We start from the raw sequence: 26,703 nt of genomic DNA on the forward strand, positions 1-26,703 counted from the left end.
GGGGAGCAAAGAACATGCTTTAAAAACGTAGGTAGTCAAAAGAGGTCATAACACCGAATGAACTGATTAATCAACGCTGTACAGCTACGTCATGAAGTTTGATCAAGGCGGCGGATGAATATGATGTTGTGTTGGCAGTCTGCTCTAATTCCTGCTCTCCTGCTTGATTTGCTGATCAAGCCCCATGGTTAAAACACCGCTGTCACAGAATTACATGTATTACACTACACAAAATGCGCTACATGATGCAGCTGATGTGAGCAGTTCGTACGAAATATGCATTTCCTGCGATGAAGAGCCTACACGCTAAGTTTCACTCTAGGTGTCTAGATATGAAGTAAATCAAATCAAATCAAAAAAAAATTATAATACGCTATAAATATGACTAATTCATTATAACTGTTTCTACAAAAAGTATTTTCCCGCTCATATAAATTAAAAGGCCATAATTTGTTTGCAGGATGGGAACTATTTATTTTTGGAAATCTCTTTCGGCGGAAGGATATTGCTGCTCTGGTGCGCGCCACGAACAGGTGTATGACGCAAAACAGTCGGTCGACGCAGTTGACCGTTGACAATCAGAAAACAGGAGGAGCGTTTACGCATATCACAGACTTAAAACATATCCACAATACAAATGCGCAGCGCTTCTGAAAGAGATTCAACATGACATAAGGTAAGACGAGATGGTGACATTTGTTGTTTCGCTAGCTCGTTGGCTAATCATTGATTAAATGATTCTTGAACGGCTGCAACTGTTGTTGTGTAAACCAGTCTCTTTTATGTTTTAGTCCTTTTCTGCTGTATTATTTAGTAACATCTGCTACGAAAGCAGCACATAACTGTTCTCTCAGCCGTAGTTAGCACATATTGAGAGCATCGTGTATTTATGTAAATACATTAGCACTTTTGCTATAATTTGTCCTGTATAGGCAATTATACTTTCCTCACGTAAAACAAGATAATATTCATTTACAAACATTAAAATATATTGTTTCAAGGTGTACAACTTATTCTTCGAAGTTTGCTTGACGGGCAACATCTTGTCACACTGTGTACTTCATGAAAACTCTTCCCCGGTACGTGTAGATACGTCAGTAGCTCTTCTAATGTCAAATTGGTGATTGACCTTCGTGTGTTTTGGCAGGTTCGGTAACGCTAAACAGTTATTGTTACCAGTCCGTTATTCTGATTCACTGAGATGTAGCCTTCGGATCGCTAGTTCGTACTGAAACTTATTTCAGACGACATATGGTGAATGAGCCGCGTCCTATCACTGATCATTTTGATCTCTCTCTCCCTCTCTCCCTCCCTTCCTCCAATTAAGTATCTGGCCACGTTGGGCTGATGTATAAAGGTTTTAATTGGTCTCATCTGTTTTTGAATGGGTTTTGTTGCACGTGCTGGTGTTTTACACCACCTTTGTGTATTACACACGCCTTTTGCCCACACTAGTTTGTTTAGTCAAAATCTGGACGCAGTGTTCACTTCTCTTATTGTGCAGTCAAGATGGATGGAGTTAGCATTGATTCATATATTTAGATGATACTAACTTTCAAACATTGTCACAAATTTAATTCAATTCTATGAAGCTGTGCGTCATCATAATGTTTACCCTTCATTGATATGTAATACAATTAGCTCTATGCATTCGTTGGCCCAGAGTTGGACAGCATTGAATGGCATTCGTTTCGCTCTATAGGATTTAAATTAGTTTTTCTCAAGGCCCTTCCTGGGAGAGAAGATTTGAAATGTTGCTTTAAACCAGGAATATGCATGCATTGTATTAAAACTCATGTATTGCACAAAAACTTTGGTGGATTACTGAATGTCTACTTGAATTTTTTTAATGTATTTTTTAAACCGACACTTCCTTGAAATGCGTATACTGTGGCTGTAAGGCTTGGCTTTGTTTGTCTAACATGTCTCACACCCTCCTTAATAAGAACAAGGGGCAGGTCAACAGATCCTGTAAAGAGCACCAGCTTATGAGACCCTGGACAAGCCAGTGCTTCTAATGCTCACACAGCTGGTGGGCTGCACTGCTGGCCTCAGAGTGCAATCTGGAGTAAAGGGTATTCATGTACAGCTCAGCTGTGACAGTAATACAAAAGCCGGTACTGTAAAATACTCTTTAAAGAGCACAGCCACCTTATACTGAAGGATCCCCCTTGCTTTTATCAACCCCACCTCCATCTTTCCTTTTTCCAGCTTTTTCTAGTCACAACACACAGTGAGTCATGTAGTATTCTGGCCCCATCCCTCCCCGGTTCCCCATGTTCTCCCTGTCCTGCTGTCGTCAGAGAGCTGCCACATGCCTCTCCACTCAGCTCTCGGCCTGAATGTCCTTCGGTAGGCAGTTGTCTCTCAATTACAATTGCACACACACACACACAAACATACTTTTGTGTACACAGACGCACAAGAATTTCAGTTATTTTTAATGTGCACCAAGTAATTTTTGTTAATGTTGTGCTGGCTTATACAGCAGACATCTGTATAAGCCAGCCTAACGGCGTGGGTGCAGCGTCAAGCAAAAGTTTTCAGCTAACAATTAGAGGATGACCTAATGGATTTTGCTGATACAGATAACTAAGATGATGGGAAATGCTGATACCCGATTAATCGGCCGATAGTTTTGTAAATCGATTTATAGGATGTTTAAAAAAAATGTCCTTACTATGCCTGTTACAGATATAGAGGCTACAAGGGTCTAAAATAAATCAAATCTAGGGCTGCACGATTATGACAAAAATCATTATTGTCGATCATTTCCCTTGATATTGTGTCACGGTTATTTATTCATTAATTAATAGAATTTCCAGTAGTGATGCACTGATGCCACTTTTTCTCTTCCAATCCGATTCCGATATCGGAAATCTCAGTATTGGCCAATTCCGAAACCAGTGTTGTTTTTTTGCATAATCAGTTTAGAATGTCTTTATTGTGTGGAACTAATTTGGTGTGCTCTTTAATATGTAAAGAAACACAAACCTCTAACTACACATTTCAAAATGTACAGCTTATTGAGAAACAATTTATTGTTAACTAGTATACTGGATAATGTAGCAGCAAAATTAACAGTCATTCCAGTCTTCAGTAGAAAAGAAACCAGTGTTTTGTTTTTTGCCTTTTTTTTTTTTTTATGTTTCAACTTGCATCTGGACTTTAAAGGATTCAGATCTCTTTTTTTGTTCAATTTAGTTGTAAGACATCAGTCCACTTTTCATTCACACAATTATTGTTTTGGAACCCATTCAACTTAAATATTGTTATAAACTGTAAAAAAAATACTAATGATGGCAATAATAATAATAATAATAATAATAATAATAATATTGTTTATTATTATTTAAATAATTATTTAATTTTAAATACAACAGTAATATATTTAAATCGTGCACTTTTTAAACCCTCACGCTTTTATTTTGACATTCTAAACTCTCCAGGAAGTCCTGTATGTGTCTGTTTGTTAGCAAATTCACAGTAGTTTAATTCGTTTCTTATCCAAATTCTGGTAAAACGCACCTCCGGTGCCGTTCTAAATGTATATTATAAGTGAACCGAACTATTGAGCATCAACATCTGAGATGTTGTTCGCGAGTAGCACTCAAATATTGCGCACTGCGTGAAGGCTAGTGAAGGCACAAGTGAATCACCCAGTATGTGCGTGCATATTATATTACTATAAAATATAAAATACTATTTACTTATTAAACTGCCTATTGTGATTCACAGAGCTATCGCACATCTTCAAGTGGCTTTGAAAAAAATGCATGAGTCATATGAACTACTTTATTGGTGTTTTTATGGTTCTTTTATGTCATTTTTGGAGCTTGACAGTAACGAACATGACTAACACACAGTATCGGATTTGGATCGGCCTTGTTGGACCGATACCCGATCCATTTAAAAATGTCAGTATCGATACCGATCCAGGTATCGGATCGGTGCATCCCTAATTTCCAGAATATATTACTCATTTTGTGTGGGTCAAATGCAAACCATAGTCTTTATTTACGCTACACTTCCAAAACAAATTACTTCATTGAAGTTATATTGTTAAATTACAAAAGATTGTTCTAGTTTTGTCGCACACATCTCTGATAAGCACATGTACTCAGTGGGTATGTCTGTGATTGGTTACAATGCTCAACCACTGAAAAATATTTAAATGGAAATTTTGATGCTACGGGAGTAGATCTAAATGGAATGCTGTTATTGACACTTTTCACGATTAGTTAATTGCAGCAGCCGTAATTGTAATTGCGTTTATTTTTCAGATTAATTGTGCAGCCCTAATAAAATCCCAGATGTAGTTTATTGTTCAACCAAAATCCCAATAATAACCAGAAAAACAAAATGTAGATTTGGTGCATAATGTGAGACTTTAACAATAAACAAGCATGAAACACTGGAGACTCTTTTATTTTGAAATGACAGAGATAATAGCTCTGTTAAAATGCTTTATAATTATTTACCAAATTATATATTTTAATATCATATATATTTTCCTAGTCGACTAGTAGTCGTTAGTTTAAGCCATTAGTAAACTAGTTGTCGCAAGTTTATGATATTAATTTAATTGCTTATATATTTTTTGGTGAGCATCAGAAAATGAGTTCCAGGGCTGAGAAAGAATGTTATAAGTAACATTGCTAACACTGTTCTACATTACAGAGAAATACTAAACCGTAATAATGAGCCTTTAAAATATAAATTTTACAGGGTCTTGGGTAGCTCAGCAAGTCAAGACTACCACACCTGGAGTCGTAAGTTCAAATCCAGGGCATGCTGAGTGACTCCAGTCAGGCTTCCTAAGCAACCAACTGGCCCGGTTGCTAGAGTGGGTAGAGTCACGTTGGGTTAACCTCCTCGTGGTCGCTATAACGTGGTTCTCGCTCTCAGTGGGGTGCGTGGTGAGTTGTGCGTGGATGCCACAGAGAATAGTTGCGCCTCCACACGCGCAATATCTCCGCGGTAACACGCTCAGCAAACCACGTGATAAAATGCGTGGATTGACTGTCTAAGATGCGGAGGCAACTGAGATTCGTCCTCCACCACCCGGATTGAGGCGAGTCACTACGCCACCACAAGGACTTAGAGGGAATTGGGAACTGGGCATGCCAAATTGGGGAGAAAAGAGAAGAAAAAAAAATATATATATATACACATTTTACAAGCGCATGCACAAAGCGAGCCGCAGTGACACAGGCAAAAGCGGTAGTGATTCTGAATGTGTCGGAAAAACCAGCAAGGAGGCTGTCTGAACATTTTGTTAATTTATAGAGAGAAATAAACTTTCGGGTTGTGCCGACAGACGATGATCTCGGGGATCGACGATGGTCAGAGTGATCACCAATAGTTGATGCTTATGACGATGTCAAGATGATATTTGGCTCGTTTTCCCATTAATGTATTAAATTATTATTATTATTATTATTAGGCTAGTGTTATCAAATTAATATTACAAATAATTTGCCGTTAGACACACAGATACACGCTTGAAGGAACACACTTTATTATATTATTAAGAACAGATGACAAAAAAGCCGTCTATGCGCATGTATGACATGCTGTTTGTTTGGAGGCGTGCAGTCTCGTGGAACACGCGCATGTAAAAGGTTCTCACTCTTTCTTTGTTTCTGTCTTCTGAATTTTTTTCTTTGCAAGAACAGTATTGTCTTTGAGTGCTGCAAATGACCTCAGACATCTCGGCTCAGGAGGTGCTTTGAGTTCAGTTCGCTTTATTTCCACAGAACAGATCATTGTGACCACAGCTCTGCAGCCTCTATAGCTGTGATTTAAAACATAAAATAATACAAAAACACGTTCACCTCGAACCATGATTTATATTACAGTGATTATTATCATCATTAAATTATTGTTTTTACATTTATAATTGTTTTTATGTCTTCATTTGTGTAATTATCCGCCTGCATGTTTAGACGGATACTTGCCTTACGGTAAATGGAAAGGCGGTTACTTGTATATATTATTTTTTCGATCACTTTCATTTTAATTGCATTTTCATTTTGTTTGGAGTGCAGTTTGAATTAAGAAATATATTTGATTTATGTTTTTCGTCAGCCCCAGGGTTTCCAATGTAGAGGTAGAGAATGCACAGATGAAGTAGGTTCTTTGCCAGAGAGATGTTGATAACTGTTGTAAAACCATCTTTCAAAAAGTTGAACAACACACATTTTAATTGCACTTATTTTTTTTCCAGTTTAATTTGAATTTTTAGTTAAAATAAATAAAAAATAAAGTTCAAAGTCTTGGTTTATTGTGTAGGCTTAACCCTAACCCTGCTTAATGAAAATTACCTCAGAGTACCACCTAGCGTTCAACCAGCGGTAATACCAGTGTTCGTCGGTTTGCAGCCGTGTAAACGATCATGTCTGTAGCTCACTGACTCAGACTTTGCCACTTCCTGTGGAGTTTTTTTTTTTTCTGCGACCAATCAAAACTTGGTCGACCAAAACTCCTCATTGACTAACTTTTGGTCGACTATTAGGGGGCAGCCCAATTAAAAATGAAGATAAATTACTACTAATGGAGGGCTAATGGCTTTAGCAGGAGCATATACCATCGATTAACAACCTCAGAGCTCTCTGTAGGTCTGTCTTTCTAGGTTTATATGTTATGATTGTCATAAGTTAATTACCTTATGGAAACAAATCAAGGAGATTTTTACATACGGAACCAGACTGTTGCGCTCCGTAATGGGAGGTTACAGATATAAAGTGAGTAATCTTTTACTGTAGGTACATGAGGTAAAATAAAACAGCTTTTTTTATAAAGCTGCTGATATGACTGGACTCCTTATCTCATGTGAGTGCACATGATTTTAACTACTATTCATTTCTTTATATGCAAACTGAGTTCCTCTTTTGAAGCACTTATACATGTTTACTTGACAAGACAAAATTACCATGATTATTCTACTTTCATGAACATGATTAAATCCTTTTTGTAATAGCTGGCAGTCCAGGTCCAATATTCTTGAGAGTCATTGGATTTCTAACCAACTTTTGAGTAAATCATACATTTTCTTTAACAGTTTCAGTGTTTGTCAGTGTATCTGCCAGAAATGCTAACTCCTCTCCCATGCAGATCACTAATGTGATGTCTTCAACTGCTGTGTCTTTTGGCTGCTGAGGGGTCTGTTGCCATAGGGATGACACTAATGGTGATATTCACTGCCTTGGTGGGGCAATGGGGAATGTCATTTTGTTAGTGAGTGTTTGTTTATGATTGAGACTGCTACATAGACCCAGTAGCTGATGGAAAGTAGTCTGCCCTGTTGTCTTGACTGTCCACTAATGAGGCCCCAAACGCACTGGAAGGCTAATGTGGTGCGTGTTTATTATCCTCTTGCGACCCCCTGCTGTGTTTTGACTTCACTGTACGCTATGCATAATTTAATTTAATTTAAACCAGTTGATTTCAGTTCCCGGGTATGGTGCGGGACCCACATTTGTAGTGGTAACTCATGAAAGGAACAGTGGCACGCTCCTTCCCTCCATAGTGCTAGGCAAGAATTAATAACCCTTGAGCCTCCTATACTAGGGTCACAGTTGTTTGTATATATTTATTTATTTTTTTCTCTCTACTGTACTTGAGTTTGCCCATCTTCTTATTCCATCAGTGTCTACCTCTCCGTAAGGACCCTGAGTAGTTAAAGTCCTAGCATCCCCCTGCTAATCGTAAAATACGACAAAAGAGGGCGACTTGTTTGCCATGAGTTTCGACCCATGTCTGTGGAGGAAGAGATCCTGGCTCCTGAGAAATGTGGTTTGCTGCGGCTTCCATTATTTCAACACTGTGCTTTGGCTCCTACTTCATCTAGACAGGAGATTGGAAAGGCCCGATCCTGTCAATCAGCTGGTCAAGACATGCCCTGGTATTATTAAGTGATAAGTTAACATCAGCTATCTTTTCAGGATCCCCTGAAGGCTTTGGCTAAGGGTCATTCAAGTAGATGGTACATCTCTCGTTCTTTGTTCTCGACTATACCATCCCTATATCCCTGGTGCATAATCTGCAGGATTTCCGCGGCTCTGTGCATCCACTTGTTGGATTCCAAGGTGGGTGGGAAGTAGAGATGAAGCATAATACGCTAAACATGGCTACCAAACATGCATAAAAAAAAAAATGACTTTTAGACCTGGACATGGACTGCACTTCTGAGAATCAGTGTGCTTCTACATCTAACAATGAAGGTTGGCCAAAATGTATAATTATTGAATCTGCATCATCAGATATGCTAGTCACAAAGCTATCTCTTTTCGCCATTCACAAGGGCATTACAGGAATAGCTGGTAATGTTAAGGAGGTAAAGAAACTGCGATCTGGCCAGATTCTGGTGGAATGTTATAAGAAGGCTAATTCAGAAGGCTAACTTTTTTGTGCCAATTTGCTGACTGGACTTGATATAAAGACTTATCCACATCCACTCAACACTCAACTACAGCAAATGAGTGATATGTACCAGAGAGTTGGACAATGTAGATGAAGAAGAAATAACTTCTGGACTTAAATCTCATGGAGTGATGTATGGGAAAAGAATAACAATCAAAAGAGAAGATTGGATTATCAAAATCCTCCAGAAAGAATCACAATCGGGTATATGAGTGTTCTAGTGGACTTATTTATACCAAATCCACTGAGATGCTTTAACTGTCAAAAGTATGGATCAAACAGCTGAAAGAATAAGCGTGTCTGCTGCAATTGTGACAAAGAAAGCTGTCAAAAGCCACCCAAATGCTGCAGTTGTGCAGGAGAACAAATGGCTACGTCAAAAGAATATTTGATGTGGATTAAAGAGAAAGAAATCCAGAATAAGATGTACAAAGAAAATCTGCCATAATGAAGCACGCAAATTGGTCTCTGTGTCACCCTTCTTCCTTGTAAATAAAACTTTCACCTCTGTGGTCAGTAAAATTATTCATTCAGTGGATTGCCAGACAGATTTGACCTGGCTGCAAAAGGATAAACTACAAACTGCCAGTAACAGTAAAGGTTTTGTGTTGGTACAACAAGGTGCCATTCATTAGCCTACCGCAAGCTTCTGGTGGAAACGTAGCTCTGCAGAAATTATTTTAGGTATGCTGGAGCAGACCCAGTGACTGTTCTGTATGCCAGCACCAGAGACTTGAATTTGATACACGCATCAACCAGCAGCCAGTGAAGAGAGACAAGGAGTGGTGTAACATGTGCTCTCTTTGGTTCGTTAAAGACCAAACGTGCTGCTGCATTATGGATCATTTACATGGGCCTAATTGCGCATGCAGGGAGGACTGCCATTAGAGTGTTACAGTAGTCCAGTCTAGTTATGACAAGTGACTGAACAGGAAGTTGTGTGGCATGTTCAGAAAGGAAGGGTCTTATTTTCCTGATTGTAGTGTAAATCTACATGATCGTGATGTCTTTGAGATGTGGTCTGTGAAATTGAGGTGGTTATCGATGGTTACCCCTAGATTTCCGTGTTAATGTAGTTGAACCCAGCTGAACGGTGATGTTGTGTTCCGCAGCAGGGTTGGCTGGAAAGACAAAGAGCTCAGTCTTCTCTGGGTTAAGTTGCAGGTGGTGTTCCGTCAGGCTGAGATTCGAGCAATCACCGTGGTGTCGTTGGTCTGGAAAGACAAGTAGAGCTGTGTCATCAGCATAGCAGTGGTAAGAGAACCCATGTGCTTGAATGATGGGTCCCAATGATGTTGTGTATATAGAGAAGAGAAGTGGCCCAAGCACTGAGCCCTGAGGTACCCAGTAATTAGCTGATGTGACTTGGACACCTCACCTCTCCAGGCTAACTTGAAGGACCTACCTGAGAAATAGGACATATGCCAGTCAAGCACAGTTCCTGTGATGCCCAGAGTAGAGAGGGTGGAGTGTCTGGTGCTGTTGATCTTGTCCAAGTAAAAGGAAGTTTTTGTAGATTTAACGTTATCTGGAAAAAGATGCAATCAGAGACTGATATTTATTCAGATCTGTTGGATATTTAGATTTCCGCCATCTCCTCTCAGCCATCCCGAGGTAAGTCCGATGTTCACGAAGAACGTCAGAGAACTAGGGGCTGGGCTGTGTCATACGTGCTGGCCTAGAGTAGAGAGGACAGATGCTGTCTAGACAGGATGTTAAAGTAGAGCCTAGTGTGTCTGTGGCAGTGTTTACATCCATGCTGGAAAGTAAGTTTTTGTGAGGGAAGAGAGGTAGAGACAGCAGTGGAAAGGCATGTGGGTGAAAGAGAACGGAGGTTACAGCGAAAGGAAACCAAAGGTGGAGTCTGTTTTATTATAGATGGGAGAGACATGTTGAATTGAACAAAGTAGTGATCAGAGACATGTAAAAGAGTAACAAGAATATTTGTGTTGGTATAGTTATGTGTAAAAATGAGGTCCAGCTGGTTGCCCAGTCTGTGAGTTGCTGTAGTGCTTAGTCTTTCCAAGTCAGATGAGGCCATTAGAGCATGAAGTTCAGTGGCCTGGGGCTTGTCTTGGTGTATGTTGAAATCTCCAAGAACCACAAGCGGCCTGCCATCTTCAGGGAAGGAGGACAGCAGGACATCCAGCTCCTCAAGAAAGTTTGCCAGCTGACCTGGAGGGCGATAGATGACAACAACATGGATTTTTGTGGGTTGCATTGTAGTAATCGCATGGAATTCAAAGGAAGCATTGTTACATGGAGAGGAGTGTGATGAAAATGTCCAGTTGTTTGGAATGAGCAAACCTGTTCCCCCACCCCTACCGGTATGTCGAGGGATGTGAGAGAGGGAGAAAGTCAGGGTAAGTACTACCCTATCAGACCATAAGACAAGAGTTAGGAGTACCTCAAGGAACCATCTTATCATGACCCTTTTTAGTATCAAAATAAACAGCTTTGCAAAAGTCATGGGATCAAACATTCATTGCAGCCTTTATGTAGACGACATTTGTATTTGCTACAGAGGCAAATTCATGAACCATATTGAATGGAAAATCCAGCTGACAATTAATAGGGTCCAGGCCTTGTCTGTGTCCAACAGGTTCAAGTTCTCAAAGAGTAAAACAGTCTGTATGCATTTTTGCCATAGTTACGTGCTCTCCATCATGACCCAGAGATATTTATGGATGGCGATCCTATCAAAGTTGTCAAGGAGACCAAATTTCTAGGAATAACCTTTGACAATAAATTGTCTTATCCCTCCCATAAAGATTTTAAAAGATAAATGTTTTAAAGCAATGGATATTTTAAAGGTTTTAGCAAAGACTAAGTGGGGAGCAGAGAGCTCAGTTCTCCTAAACCTTTACAGAATGCTGATCAGATCACGATTGGACAATGGAAGCGTAGTGTATGGCTCAGCCAGGAAATCGTATATCCGACTTTTGGGCACAGTTCACCAGCAAGGCATATGTCTGGCCTTCAGAACATCACCAATTCAAAGTATATATGTAGAGGCTAATGAACTTTCTCTAGAGAACAGACGTCTCAAATTAGTACTGCAATACTCAACAAAAGTAAAGACCAACAAAGAAAATCCAGCATATTATGCAATCTTCTCACCCTAATATTCATATCTCTGTGAGAGAATACAGAGGCATATCCAACCTCCTGGTCTATGGATTAAATCCTATCTTGGAAACATAAAAGTTGATTTAAGCATACTGGAACAGACATACTTCTGCAGTATCCTGCCCTGGAATCTCAAAAAACCAAAAATAATCCTGGAATAATCTGAAACCCATCCAAATGAATACCTTCAACTCCTGGATATCAAAGAGATGTTTCCATCACACGCATCTATATATACAGATGGATCAAATTCTGGAGATAATGTGTTGGCTGCATATGTGATCAATCAACAAAAAAGCGAAATAAGGATCCCCAATCAGAGCTACATTTTTACAGCAGAGGCCAACACAATTATTCTAGCACTGGATTACATCAAGACCACACAACAGAACATTCTTAATAATAAATTCATGTCTTCAAGAGCTTACATCACTCAAAAATGATTCTAATCAAATTGTCAGCTCTGGAGGAACAGAATCTTTATATTTGCTTTTGCTGGGGACCTGGCCATTGTGGAATCCTTGGAAATGAACAAGCAGACTCTGCTGCTAAAGCAGCACTTTCTACAGATCTTAAAAAATGCTACATACCACCCTCAGATCTGAAACCTACCATAATCTCTTACATCATCAACAAATGGCAAACATAATGGGATCAATGCATTACAAACCAGTTGCATAAAATCAACCCTGTAGTGGGCAAAAGACATATCTTTAATTTCAGTAATAACTGGGATCAGATCATTTACACCTGATGCCGAATAGGACATTCCAGGCTCACACACACGTTTTTAATATCAGATGAAGGTCCACCATTATGCACCACATGTCAGAATCCACTATCTTTGAGGCATATTTTATTGGATTGTGCCGGTTTTATTTCTTTTAGGAATAAATTTTACTCCGCAAACACTTTTGAAGAGATTTGTTTTTTACAAAGTCAACCCTGAGTCAGTTTTAGAGTTCTTTTCGAAAATACATTTTAAAAACCTTATATAGGTTTTTAATTACCTTTTAGCATATTTTTTACTTGTTTTTCGCCATGAAAATAACCATGGAAGCTGGCATGGCATTAACTAACTAACTGATTTAAGTTCAGAACACTCTGGGCTGTCAGTAAAGGGTTGAACTTTCGACGCAGAGAGTCGTGACAAAACAATGTCACAGATCACAGCAGACTTTGTCTTTGGGGGAAACGCCAACATCTGGTAAGAAACTTAAAGGAATAGTTCACCCAAAAATTAATATTCTCTCATCATTTACTCACCATCATGCCATCCCAGATGTGTATGTCTTTCTTTCTTCAGCAAAACACAAAGATTTTTGGAAGAATATTTCAGCTCTGTAGGTCCATACAATGCAAGTGAATGGGTGCCAAAATTTTGAAGCTCCAAAAAGCACATATAGCCTAGCCATTATGAAAATAATCTATACGATTCCAGTGGATTAATGTCTTTTGAAGCAAAACGCTAGGTGTGTAAGAAATAGATCAATATTAAAACAATATTTTTTTTTTTTTTTTTAACTAAAAATGTTTGTTTCCGGCCAGCTGTGGTATGCCCGTTCATGAAGGTGGACTTCAAGCTGCCTCTTGCATGACGTAAATACGTTGGCAAGTGCAGGTGAGAACTGACATGTTAAATATACAAAAAATATGGAAACGCAGTGTTGTTTACCACAGAGGAGAAATGTTTTACAGAAGCTGAATTGGTTTTGCTATAGATTTGTATTTGTATCTGTTTCTTTTTCAAGATGTTTCTTTTTGCTTGTGTGTGCTTATCCTGGATGCTTCAATCTGCTAAAAAAAAAAAACATTAGATTACGTCCGTGGATATCATCGTAAGAGGAAAGACTAACTTTGCACAGATTTTCTATCAGTGATCCTGAGCGACTGAAGATAAAGCTGCTCGCTGTTCACTGGTAGCCCTTGTCCACTGAAATAATGATGGTTCTCGTGCTGAGCTTGTGCTCTGCTGGTTCACGGCCGGGGCAATATTGAGCTTTTTGTAAACTGGCTGCACTTTTCCACTGACTTGAGAACCAAACAGTGATGTAACGGGCTACATAATAGTTTCATGTGACTACCTCACCTGCATCATTTCGTGCTGTATCTTCTCGTAGACAATTTTCTTCCTTTGCGATATCTCTAGTGCCTCTCTGATCTCCGTAAAGTCCTTATCGAATGTAGAGTGCTCGTTTTTGATGTCTGATAATTTTGTAGGTTTTTTATTTTTTTTATTGAGTGAAGAAGTACTCTGCTGCAGATGGTAACTACTTTTGTTGTTTGGGAAAACTTGGTGTCGAAACGAAGACCAGCAAACTTTTGGTGCCAGTGTCAAACCAGGTTTTCGGCCCCAGAATGGCCTTTTCTGCAGTGGAAACACGTGGAACATTTCAAGAATTGGCAATGGCCCAGGAGCCGCTGCTGAACCATATCAGTGGAAAAGGGCTATGGGATATCAAAACACCCATTGAGTCAAAATATTGAGGTTGTGCAATGAACATTTTTTCCCTGCCGATTTCAGACCATCCAAGGGATCCTATGATATCGACATGCCAACACGCTTGTGTCATGCGAGAAGCAGCTTGAACTCCATGAACATGCATACCACAGCTGGCCGGAAGCAAACATTTTTAGTAAGAAAGTTTTATATATTGATCTATTTCTTACACACACATAGCGTTTTGCTTCAGAAGACTTAATCCACTGGAGCTATGTGTGCATTTTGGAGCTTCAAAATTTTGGCACCCATTCACTTGCATTGTATGGACTTACAGAGCTGAAATATTCTTCCAAAAACCTTTGTGTTCTTCTGAAGAAAGAACATCATACACATCTGGGATGGCATGAGGGTGAGTAAATGATGAGAGAATTTTCATGTTTTGCTGAATTATTATTTAAATAAATATGGTATAAATATGGTAACCTGAAAGAAGAGCAGAGCAGAGTTGCTTTCTGAGCATTCTTTAATTGAGTTGGCCAGCAAGACTTAACATAATGAAAAAATATGATGCATTATATTTTGATTATGCAATCTTTTGTATTTTTTGTAACATATTACCTAATAACAGCCTATATAAATTAATAGGCAAGACACTGGAACATCGGGATGCAACGCAGCAGCCAAACACGTATGCAAGCACGCATGCAGAAAAAAGCACACCTTAAGACAATTTATATGACAATTAACAGTGAAACCCTTAAAGAGACAATTAATCGCCATAGCCCTAAAAAAGACAATTAAGCGTCATAATCGCAATTATTTGTTTGACAATTAATCGTCAACCAAATTTCATAATCGTGACAGCCATAAGTACTCAAGTAGACAAAATTACCCAAATGCCCATCCCTAATTTTAAAGGGCTTCCTTTATACAAGACCATTAGTTGATCAGTTGTTCAGGCAACCCACCCACTATTCGATTATGAAATTATGTGCTTTTATACATCCCTATTTTGGGCCACTGTATCCATTTAGAACCAATTAGCCAGTCAGTCAGTAACATTAAGGAAACATGTATTTCTGCTATATTTTGCAACTTATTGTGACATTCATGCCCACACAAGTCAGTGTAACACCACAGGATGTTTCTGTTCAGCTCTGAACTATATTTTTAGTTGGTGATTATATGGCTCAGTAATTGTCATATTAGACAAATAATTGTACAAGCACTCTGTCTATATTTTATATCCTCACTGAGATGGAGCTTCCAAGACCAGGGACTTATACTTGAATAATGTATATCCAGATAATATCTAGGTTTTTCCATTGCTTTCCTTTTACAGAACACATACGTAGGCAGAGCAGGAAGATAAGCTCTGACATTGTGTTAAGGTGCATTTATAGAGCAGTCTTTCCCTCCACTTCCAAACAGACCTTGGCTTTCTTTCAACAAGGAAGACATTTATTTTACACTAATGATGGGAATTAATTGTTCATTATAATATCTGAAAAGCCCCATGGCTATTTCAGCAGCCATAAACTTTTCAAGGGCTTTTAGAACAGCTGGGGCAGAAGAGTCTGGAATATTCTCAGAAGACCAAAAGATCTACAGCAGCACTTGTTGGTGAGAATCCAGTTATAAGAATAAGGATCAGGTTTGCTTCAGTCTCTACTGATGTGGGTGACCCTATAATCCCATTTCCCCCTTTCGCATGCCTAATGGGTATGTCATGAGTTTAGTCAAGAAACAAAGGCTGCCTTATACTGGGTTGTAAACACAGCTAATGTCAGTGTAATGGAAAGAGAAGTCATGTAAAGTTGCGTGTTGTCTATGGGCCCATTGGTACGATTAATTTATCAGAACACGCTGTGCTGCTGAAAGTTTAGTGCTCCGTTCAGTCTGTCTGTGTTGATTTGGGGAACTGGAGCATGAAGGAATACAGTATTAAGGTGTCTGCAGCACAAGTTCAAGCTTTGAAAAACTTTCAGCCACTTTACTTCCTCATAGCATGCCTTTTTTGTCTTTGAATTTCACTAAAGTAGCTTTGTTATATGATATTCTGCTTTGCTGTGCCTTTTTTTCTTTAAAATGCTTTTTTGTTGTGTGATAATTTTTACAGATTTATTTGCATTGACTATCAAGTAATAATGCATTTTGTGTGTGTTGATTATTTACCATTGTCTTGTGGGACTGTTAGGGATCAGTGTTGTGTGTTTGTTGAAATTTTGGTTTGCTTTGCTCTTCTTGTCTAGGGCTTGTGAAACCTGACCTGCTCAAGTTCATCTACTCAACTCTTCAAACTCCAGGACCATGTCAAGTAAGTACTCCATTAGAGCTGCATGATTCATTGTTAAAAGACTGCAATCTTGATTCAGACACCCATGCGATCTTATTCCTTAATTACAAGGATTCAGCTATGTATGTTAACGTTCCAGCGGCATGCCTTTTTTAATTTGAAATTCGCTTCGAGAGACGTTTTTAAAGGGCGAAGTTAACGTGATATGGCATCTAAAATACAGCGCTCCTGCACGACATGCTAAATAAACTAGGAAACGCAACGGCCAAAAATTTTAATCTAGTGCAGTGGTTCCCAAACTGCAAGGTGCCATGAAATCTCTGCTCAGATCAGTATTTTAGTAGCCCGGCAGTATCAAGCTCTGGCTCAATTTGGTAGCCACATGCTGTTTGGTTTTAGCTGGCTAACTGTACTTTCAAATGCTCACATGCGTATGTCTGCCAGTGCGCTTGTGTCCTGTGATGAATGGAGCTGCATGCGTGAACAGCCAGATGCTCTATTTTTCAAGTCAAAATGCTTGACACGATATTAATGTAAACACTGCTGTTAATATGTAAGCAGACGGGACAAATCATATATTTCAAAATTATTGGATCTGTGCGAAAATGCTATAATACACCTGCTGCTCTCGGTAATAGACATTCTGACTGCATCAAATTAAGATAGTATTAATGTATATCTAATAATCACACAGTAAAGATTGTAAATAATTTAAGTAGTTTTATTTTGCATTAGACAACTTTTCATATTTTTTTAATGTTTAATTGCTACTGTTGCTGAAATCTTAAAGCACTGTTACTCAGTTTTCTATTTAATAAAAGCAACTTTTACAAAAGAAACACTTAAGAGTTTGAGTGTTTTAAGCATATTTGCTTATTTATTTACCAGTGCAACACAACACCTAATGCTCAGGTTTTGTAAATCATTGAAATAAAATGTTTTTCTTCAAAATTGTAAAAGAATCGTGATCTTTATTCTAAGCAGAAAATCGTGATTCTCAATTCATCCAGAATCGTGCAGCTCTACACTCCTACATATATACTCCAAAAATGAAGGGCAAGGGAATATTTGTGTATTGTGAAAGTACACACATGTAAGCAGGTGAACCCCCTCTAAACTGTTCTCATCTGTTTAACAGGTAGTTATACTCCAGCCCCAGGGGGACCTTTTTCGGCCCTCACACCCAGCATGTGGCCTCAGGACATCCTAGCCAAGTACTATCAGGTATTTTACTCCTATTGCTTAGTTATTAGTGGTTATGTTTTGGTAATGTTAGGATCTTTGGTAGCTTAAAAAAGGCTGGTAGTCCCAAGGCTGAAACATTGATCAATAAATAAACTTGCGTTTTGAGTTGTGCAGTTATATTTTTTTCCTTGAAAATGCTTTAAGTCATATAGCCTGTTGATAAAAGGGCTACACTGATATGAAATGTGTGTGCCGATTCTGATGTCTGATTATTTAGAACAAAATATGCAGATACCGATAGTTTGGTGGTTCTGCTTTTTTCATGCTATCTTGTTTTAAATCACTGAAAATTAATTACACAACTTAGACAGTAAAATAGTTATTTACATTTCTATGCATTTCTAATGTATATTTCTGTTTTCCAGGTTTCAGAATAACTGGTCTTAGTTATAAACAAAATACTGAAACAAAAAAACACATTATTAACTCACATTAACTGAATTCTGTTTAGCCTCCTATTAGGCTTGCATTAAATTGGTAAGATTACATTATTAATCATAAGTGTTTTTTGATCTGCCACTCCAGGTTTTCCTTAGTTAAGGTGCCTTATGTGAAATATGGAATAAACAAAACATATACACACAGAATCAACTTAACTCCCATTATTTCCCCCTGCCCAACTCCACCCTGTCCCTCAACAAATATACCTGTGGTCAAAGCCTAAATTACACCATGCACACATATAAACTAACAAACAAACAAAAGAAAATATTTGAGAAAATAAACAAAATATAAAAATCAACAAAGAGAAAAGAATTCCACAAAGAATAGAATTTACAATTACCACCACAATTCTGTTTCTCTCCACATGGTCCTCACTAGATGTGTTTCCACTGTTAGGCCAAATGAAGGCATGCCTGTGCGTGCCAAGGCCAGTTGCGTTCCCACTGTCACTTCCGGGGCTTAATCGTGCCTCCTCAGGGCTTATAATGGCCTTTGGCCCGCCAATTACCCTTGGGCTAAAGAAGGCCAACTGGGTATTGAGATGCGGTAAAAGTCAAAGGCGGAGTTTAGCGAGACACTCGTGCTGCTTTTTATTAGAGTCGGATGTGGGATAATCCTACTTGAATTCTCCGATCTCCGACTATAAAGGAATTCCATTGCCAGATGATTGGAAAATGACGTTGTGCTGGTACAGCATCCTGCTGTTAGTGGAGAGACCACTCGGGACACCATGGCAGTTAAAGTCAGTGAGTTGTCAATGTTCAGTTATCTTGCTAGCTAGCTAACGTTTCTATACAATATAAACTTGGTATTCTGGAAAGCATGCGTGTTTGTTTTGGCTTGTAAAATGGGAGGGGTTTGTGACATTTGCAGCAGGGCGGCACAGGGCTGCACAATAAAGGGTAAAATTATAATCACGATTATTTTGCGTAATTTTAATCACAATTATTCTGCCCTTTTGAAGTTTTATTTATATTATTTTTTTATTGCAGGGCTGCACGATTTGGAAAAAAAATACTGTTGCCACAGCTTTGATATTTTGTTCTGAAATAAACAATAAAATTACATTAAACAGCAGCTCTCGTGTTGAACAAGGTGTTAAAACTACAAACAAGTAAATTTATTCTTTTTGACCAAAATTAAGTCATGTTTTGCCCATGCTTTACTTCCAGTTTGAGTTTTTACTCTAAGTTCTATTTAAAAAATGATTTACTTTTATTATTATTATTAGTGCAATAAACAGTAGTAATATATTTCTGTTATAATTTAGCAGGCGGTAATGTAAATTTTTACAATTTTTGATGTAAAAAAACAAAACAAAAAAAAATACTGAAGGAAGCTTGTGTGTTGTTTCTGTTGACAACAGTTTTGGCAGGCTCTGGTGCTTCATCCAGACATGGTGAAATGCTCTTATCTCCTCCTCGACCCACAAAACCCTGGTGCCATGGGTTTACTTTAGATTTTTTTTAAATTTGTAACGGCCAAACATACCTGAAATTACGCAAATGTGCAAAGAGGTAAATCTGGAGCACTTTTTAGCGCGGTTACCGACATGCACGAACCGAACTCAGAGCACTGCTGTTCTGTGTATAATATATATAATGAGAGCACGAGATGAAATTCATCGCTATTGAGCACAGAACCACTCGAAAACCGCTGTAAAACCACACTGCAACCAAAGTTTATTCAGCTGAGTTGCTGCGTAATCAGTTGATGGCTGAACAGACAGAGTTGTTGAATGACTGGTCTCAGAACAGTTTGAAAGGCACCTGATTTTCATCCTACCTTCATATAGTATCCGAAGGCAGCATGTTCCAGCTTTCTGATGCGAGCCTCGTATCAATCAAAGCGAAGCACATAAGGAACATACTCGCATAAATAAACATCTGCGGCTCCTTATGTCAGCGTGTGCTCAAAACTGAAAAAGTGATTGGTCAGTGGCAAACATCTGAAGAGAGCACGATTGGTCAGGTTAGGTGAAAATAGACTTCAAAAGCTCTTGCGATTTGACCTATCATCTGTAGACACAGCCTATTATAAAAATGAGCAACAATTTGCAACTTTACCTGGCTGATAATTTCTGTTTGTTAGCTCACTAATATCACAGACGATTATGCTTAACCGTGAGAGGCAGAAATCGTGATCGCGATTAAAGTATGATTAATTGTGCAGCCCTAGGGTGGCATATTAAAGGCGGGCTTTAGGGCCTGATGGTGGGAATGCAGAGCGATTTTGGTCTCGCGGCTCGTGGTCCGAGGCTTTTGGCCCCGGCTGACCAGTTTATGGCCCTGGCTTGCACTGGCTCGATAGTGGAAAAGCAGCTGCTGAGAGCCTTCCAGAAAGGCCAAATACATGTCCCATTTCTTACCATATGTATCTAATCTGCCTGTTTATATGACATCTTTTCAAATGTCACCACCCTGCCCAAATCGGTTAACCATTCTTGAAATGAGGGAGCTCCAAATGACTTCCATCCTCTAAGAGTTATTTGTCTGCCAATCATTAGACTACTTTGGACTAGTGTTGTCGAAAGTACCAGTACTTCGGTACCAAGTCGATACTAAAATAAAAAAGATGTAACGATACCAGTGTTTCTGCAGTACCGGTAGTACCGAGCACAAAATCTATCTGGTACCAGCAGGCAGTATGACTGACACACAACAGCTTTAAAATGCTCACATGCTTATTTGTACGTGTGCTCTGTTAGTCCTTTTACACTGAAATGGACAATTAATCAAATTAAATTTGTGACATGTCCTAGTGTGATTTATTAAACCACTGAAGGCTGCAATCATAGTGTGGATGAGCTGTGTACTGTATAAATCCGGCCGTTCATACACTGGAAACACTGGAAATCACAGCATTTGCGCTTTCAGCTCAGCTTTATTTATATCGCATTTACAGTTGACCAAACTCATTGAGTTGACCAAAGTGCTTCACAGTAATACAATTTAAAACATAATATTTCAGAATTACCACATACACAAACACCAGTAATGTAAAATACAAATACTTCAAAACTGTGTCCTACATTTCATTTTTCACACTCAAAGGCCAGTGTAAAGAGATGAGATTTCAGATGTGACTTAAAAGTCACTGGCCCGTGTCGTGAGCTGTTTATCCAGAAAAGTGAGCTTGCAGCAAAAAATAAGTCGTCATAAAAGCATGATTCAAAATAAAATCTAGATGCCTGAAATTGAAGAAATTGAATAAAAATATATTACAACTGTATAGTAAAATGTAATATTCACTGTAATAATTATAATAATAATTAATCAAAATATCACAAGCAAGATAGCTGTTGAATACAAATTTGGCAACAAAAAAAATGCAATGACTGGTTGAAAAGTTCTATTTTCACTTGTTAAAAGTTTTTCCAGAAAATGTTCTGGAAAATAATTAGTCAAGTAACTAATTAACACACATTGTTTCAAAGCAGCTTTACAGAATATCATGCTTTAACAAAACATGAAACTGTAATATCTATAAAGTCTTAGAGTCATCATTGTGTAATTGTAAATTGTGTATAAAAATAAATAATTAAATAGTTAAATAATAATTGTATTTAGAACCCCAGTGAGCAAGCCGAAGGCGACTGTGGCAAGGAACATAAAACTCCATAAGATGTTGGTTAATGGAGAAAAATAACCTTGGGAGAAACCAGACTCACTGTAGAGGCCAGTTCCCCTCTAGCTAAACAGCATGAATATAATGCCAATATTAGTTATTTGTGTGCCAGGGCCAGTGTTTAAACAAAGATTTTGTATGAACTGTAAAATTAATGACTAATGTCTTTGAAGTCCATCCTGGATTAACTGTAGATGTTCACATAGATGCATTGTCTTTTGTTAGTTGGCTGATGAAGGCTTTTGTTGACAGTTAATTGATTGTCTATGTATTCCATCTCAAGTGTAGTCCATCAGTAAACAAAGGTGATGCAGGCAGAGATCAATGAGGTGCATCGCAGTTCAACTGTCAGGTCATTTCGGTGAGGTTCGGTGGGGTCCATCCTAAGTCCAAGGTTCAGTCAGTGGCATATGAAGTATCTGATGTCTTACATTTGGAGTTGGGATCAGTTCATCCTCCGAAGTCCATAAAAAAAAACTGAAGTGATGTCTTCCTTATTATTGTTAATATTAAAATAATGATTAAATAATTAAAAATGACTAAACTGTTGTTCAATAGCACATTATCATTTTAGCATATTTTTGCTGTGGTATCGAAATTGGTATCGAGAACCATGAAATTTCACTGGTATCGGTACCGACTACAGAAATTTTGGTACTGTGACAACACTAGTTTGGACCCAGCTTTTTGTATATTTGCCACCTACTTTAATAACCACCCCATCACCCAATATACATAGTCTGGGGCAGAATGTAATTTGAGTATCTAAAACTCTTACAGATAAAATTCCAGACTCTTAATCAGAATTCTTGAATCTTAGTGCAGAACCACTGAGCATGGGCTATGTCTCCATTCTCCAACTGACATTGCCAGCAGGTAGGTGTGTCTTTTAAACCAAGCCTAAACAATCTAGAGGGAGTCCAGTAGAAACGATGCAAAACCTTAAACTGAATAAGGCATACCCTTGCATCCCTAGATTTTTTTTTTTTATTTTCTCCCCCTTTCTCCCCAATTTGGTATTCCCAATGTGCTCTAAGTCCTCGTGGTGGCGTAGTGACTCGCCTCAATCCGGGTGGCGGAGGACAAATCTCAGTTGCCTCCGCATCTGAGACAGTCAGTCTGTGCATCTTATCACATGGCTTGTTGAGCGCATTACCGCAGATGCTTCACGCTATTCTCCGCGGCATCCACGCACAAATCACCACGTGCCCCACCGAGAGAGAGAACCACATTATAGCGACCACGAGGAGGTTACTTCATGTGACTATACCCTCCCTAGCAACCAGGCCAATTTGGTTGATTAAAGGACCTGGCTGGAGTCACTCAGCACGCCCTGGATTCGAACGTGTGACTCCAGGGGTGGTAGTCAGCCTCTTTACTCGCTGAGCTACCCAGGCCCCCTCCCTAGACGTTTTTTTAAATTCTTTCCCACTCCCCATCCTCCAATACCAAGTTCAAATCTCTTTCCCATAACCTCTGAAGAGCTGTTAAGGCCCCATCACCAAGACTCTGAATCGACAAGGAATAATACACTGACGCTTCATGACCCTTTCCAAAGGCTGTGAGCACCATACAGAGAGTGTCTGCAGCTTTAGGGGGCTGTGTTCTACCACCAAAAATAGTACAAAGTAGATGGTGCAACTGTAAATACCTGAAAAATTGAGACCTAGAAATCTCAAATTGTTGGGTTATATTTTCAAATGATCTTAAAGCTCAGTTTTCATAAAGGTCACCAAGTGTAGCAACACACCTCTCCATCCATTCTTTCCAGCAAAAGGGGGACTTGTTATTACATAATTTGGGGTTTAGCCATATGCTTGAGGAAACATTTAGGTAAGTATCAAAATTGAACATACGGGAAACCTTTATCCATACTAAATGTAAGTGTGAAATAATGGGATGCATTTTTACTTCTCTAGGCAATTTAATAGAAAGACTTTACAATGGTGAAATTGGGGCAAGGACCACTTGTTCAATGTTGTACAAGGGAGTGGCTCTCTCAGGTGGAAGAGACAAGTGGGCCAAGTGAGAGACTGAAGTAAATAATTGAATTTGGGGATACAGTTCATTTTTATAACACTGACCTTCCCAGCCATAGACAAATGCAGTGAAGCCCATCTGTCAACATCACACGAGAACTTTTTCATTAATGGGTCAGAATTAACTAACACTCTCAAATTTGCGGAAATAAAATGCCTAAATTCCTAATGCCATGTTTGGGCCATTGAATGGCACCAGGATGGAAAGCTGTGGTAGGGCAATATGCTGTCAGAGCAAGAGCTTCCGATTTAGACCAATCAAGAATTAATAATATATCATCTGCATAGAGTAGACGTTTATGCATCGCACCTCCTGCTACAATACCAGGAAAATCATTCTCTTTTCTTATTGCGGCTGCTAATGGTTCCAGGGCAAGACAGAACAATAAAGGGGAGAGAGGACAGCCTTGCCGGCTTCCCCTACCAAGAGAAAAAAATCTGAAATTAATCCATTAGTTTGCCCTGCCGCTGACGGTTGTTTATAAAGTAACTTAATCCACCCAATAAAAGTGTTCCCAAACCCGTACATTTCCAAAATCTTAAAAAGATAGTCCCATTCCACCCTATCAAACACCTTCTCGGCATCAAGTGAGATGGCAGCGATTGGGGTCTTATCGTTTGCTACTGACCACATAATATTTATAAAACATCTAATATAATCAGAAGATTAATTAATCTTATAAACGCATAAACCCCACTGGATCTGTATGTATAATAGATGTAATGACTCTGCTTAATCGATTAGCCAGCATTTTAGACAATATTTTAACATCTAACTGGATCAGGGATATTGGATGATAACTTTTACATTAATTTGGGTCTTTATCTTTAAGCATGAGACTGATCAGGGCTTGCGTCATGGGTGGCAGTAGTTCACCTTTCTTTAATGACTCTGTGTAAACTTCTAACATAAGTGGAGCCAGTTCTGTGACATAAGATCAAAAAATTTCTGCGCCAAAACCATCTGGCCCCAGTGCCTTACCTGTTGGCAAGGCTTTGATTACCTCAACAAGCTCCTCCAAAGTAATATCTGAGTCAAGAAAGTCTTTGACCATTCATAAATTTAGGAAGTTCTAATGGCTCTACGAAGTTGCTAATATCCTTATCGGTAGACGTGGACGTGGAACTATAAAGATTGAAATAGAATTCTTTAAAGGTCTTATTAATATCTGTGGCAGAAATAAATATATTGCCTCCAGAAGACTTCACTGAAGGAATGGTGGGGGAAAAAACTCTGTTTTATGTATCTGGCAATAAGTCTCAGATGTCTGTCTTGCCCTGAATAGCCAAAACTCTACCATCTGTGGCAAAATAGTGTTGTACCTATATTTTAGCTGAGTCAGCTCTCTAAGACCATTGGATGACATTCAGTGCTTCAGCTCTGTTTCAGCACTTTTAATACTCTTTTCCAATTCTATGAATTCCTGTGCATTGATCTTTTCAATGAATGAGGCACATTGTATGATCCGCCCCCTAATAACTCCCTTAAGCGCCTCCCATGCTACGCCCACAGAAGACACTGAAGACCAATTGGTTTCTACATAAGCATTAACTTGATAACTATCTTTATCATTTGTTGAAATGCTGGGTCCTGTAGTAGGGTTGCACGGTATACCTGTGCTACGGTAGTATCGCAATAATAAAGCTTCAAAATACTGCCGGTGCCACATTATTTTTTAAACAGTAGTACCGTAAGTTATGTTGTATGTGCAATTAGTAAATATTATTTTCGCTAAAACCATTTGAATCAGACCAATAATGTAGTCTTTTGAATTTGCCCCTTACATGGTATTGTTTATTTTTCAATGTGTGGTTGTCCCATGCTTGTCTGAATCCCAGCATGTTAATTTGACGGTCGTGTCTCCTAATGGATAATATGAATTTAAATAAAACTTTGGAGAGTGAGAAGCTTTTTAAAAAACACAATTCACGTTAGAGGTGTGAATCTTCACTGGCCGCACAATTCGATTACGATGCCGCCGCACTTGAGATCAGATTGGTTTGAACACATCCCTGAGGCATGCGATCAAACTGGTGTGTGTGTGATCTGCCACTTACCAAAAAAGAGGGGCTGAAGCGATTTGTCTTTTCAGTGGCACAATATCTTTATTTTTATGTTACCAACATTCAGATAACCACAGAAATAATGGAATAAAAGTTTAAAGGTGTTGCCATTTCATCTACCGTTTTTTTTTTTTTTTTTTTTTTTTTTTTTTTACATCAAACTAAATGTATTAGGTAACAAGTTCTTTCCTTCTCCCTGTTCATCCATCAGTTATTTTCACCACTTCCAGAGCAACAAGTGGAATTAATGTGCCTTCTATAATGCTAAGTAACTTTAACATTTAATATATTTTTTTAATTATAAGAATATTTGCATCACTACCCCTAGAATGCATATGTGGATTTCAGTGCATTTGACACTGGCATTATTTTTGTAATGCATTGTTTGTAATTATGTGTAGTATATAAGTATAGGAAGTTGTCATTCAGCCGATGCTTATATCCAAAGGAATCTTAATGGAGCAACCTGAGGAATTGAATAAAAGATATATCAACTAACTAAAATTTAAATTACTGATAAAATTACCATTATAGTTAATTTTCCTTGAAAAAAAAAAAAATAGGTTTATAAAGAATAAGCATCTAGATTTCACCTGGGTCTTTTAGACCCACTTATACATAAAAGGTTGATGAAGTTACAAACGCATTCAAGGGTTAACTCGGTAACTAAATTCTGAATGCTTTAGCTGAAGCAGCCTCCACTTTAGCTGTAATGAACTTTTCATATTCCTTGCTGTGAGTTTTAAGGTGCGTAATCAAATTAGTTGTGTTATAAGTTTTAATGTTAATGATCCACCTTGTGAAATTCTAGCAGTGCAAAGCTTACAAATTGCAACTCTGCTGTCATTGTCACACAGTTCAAAGTAATTCCACACAAGGGATATTTTCTTTCAGTTGTGCTCTGTCATGGGGTCATTTTTCCACTCTCTTTTGATTAACACTAAATAATCGGCCTAGTTCATTGGCTGTTGTTAAACAATCTGCTGATGTCC

General features: G+C 38.5%; 1 protein-coding gene across 1 annotated transcript in view; it reads left to right on the forward strand.

The window, feature by feature from the left end:
- The first annotated feature begins 523 nt into the window (after window positions 1-523).
- Window positions 524-26,703, forward strand: part of LOC127449732 (small G protein signaling modulator 3) — a 38,990-nt gene continuing 12,810 nt past the window's right edge. Inside the window, exons 1-3 of the mRNA XM_051713248.1 lie at window positions 524-676; window positions 16,249-16,313; window positions 17,431-17,516. Of these exons, the coding sequence (XP_051569208.1) occupies window positions 16,307-16,313; window positions 17,431-17,516 (93 nt within the window). The 5' untranslated portion in view covers window positions 524-676; window positions 16,249-16,306. The remainder of the gene's footprint in view (window positions 677-16,248; window positions 16,314-17,430; window positions 17,517-26,703) is intronic.

The sequence above is a fragment of the Myxocyprinus asiaticus genome, chromosome 13 (genome assembly GCF_019703515.2).
Source record: "Myxocyprinus asiaticus isolate MX2 ecotype Aquarium Trade chromosome 13, UBuf_Myxa_2, whole genome shotgun sequence".
NCBI classification, from domain to species: domain Eukaryota; kingdom Metazoa; phylum Chordata; class Actinopteri; order Cypriniformes; family Catostomidae; genus Myxocyprinus; species Myxocyprinus asiaticus.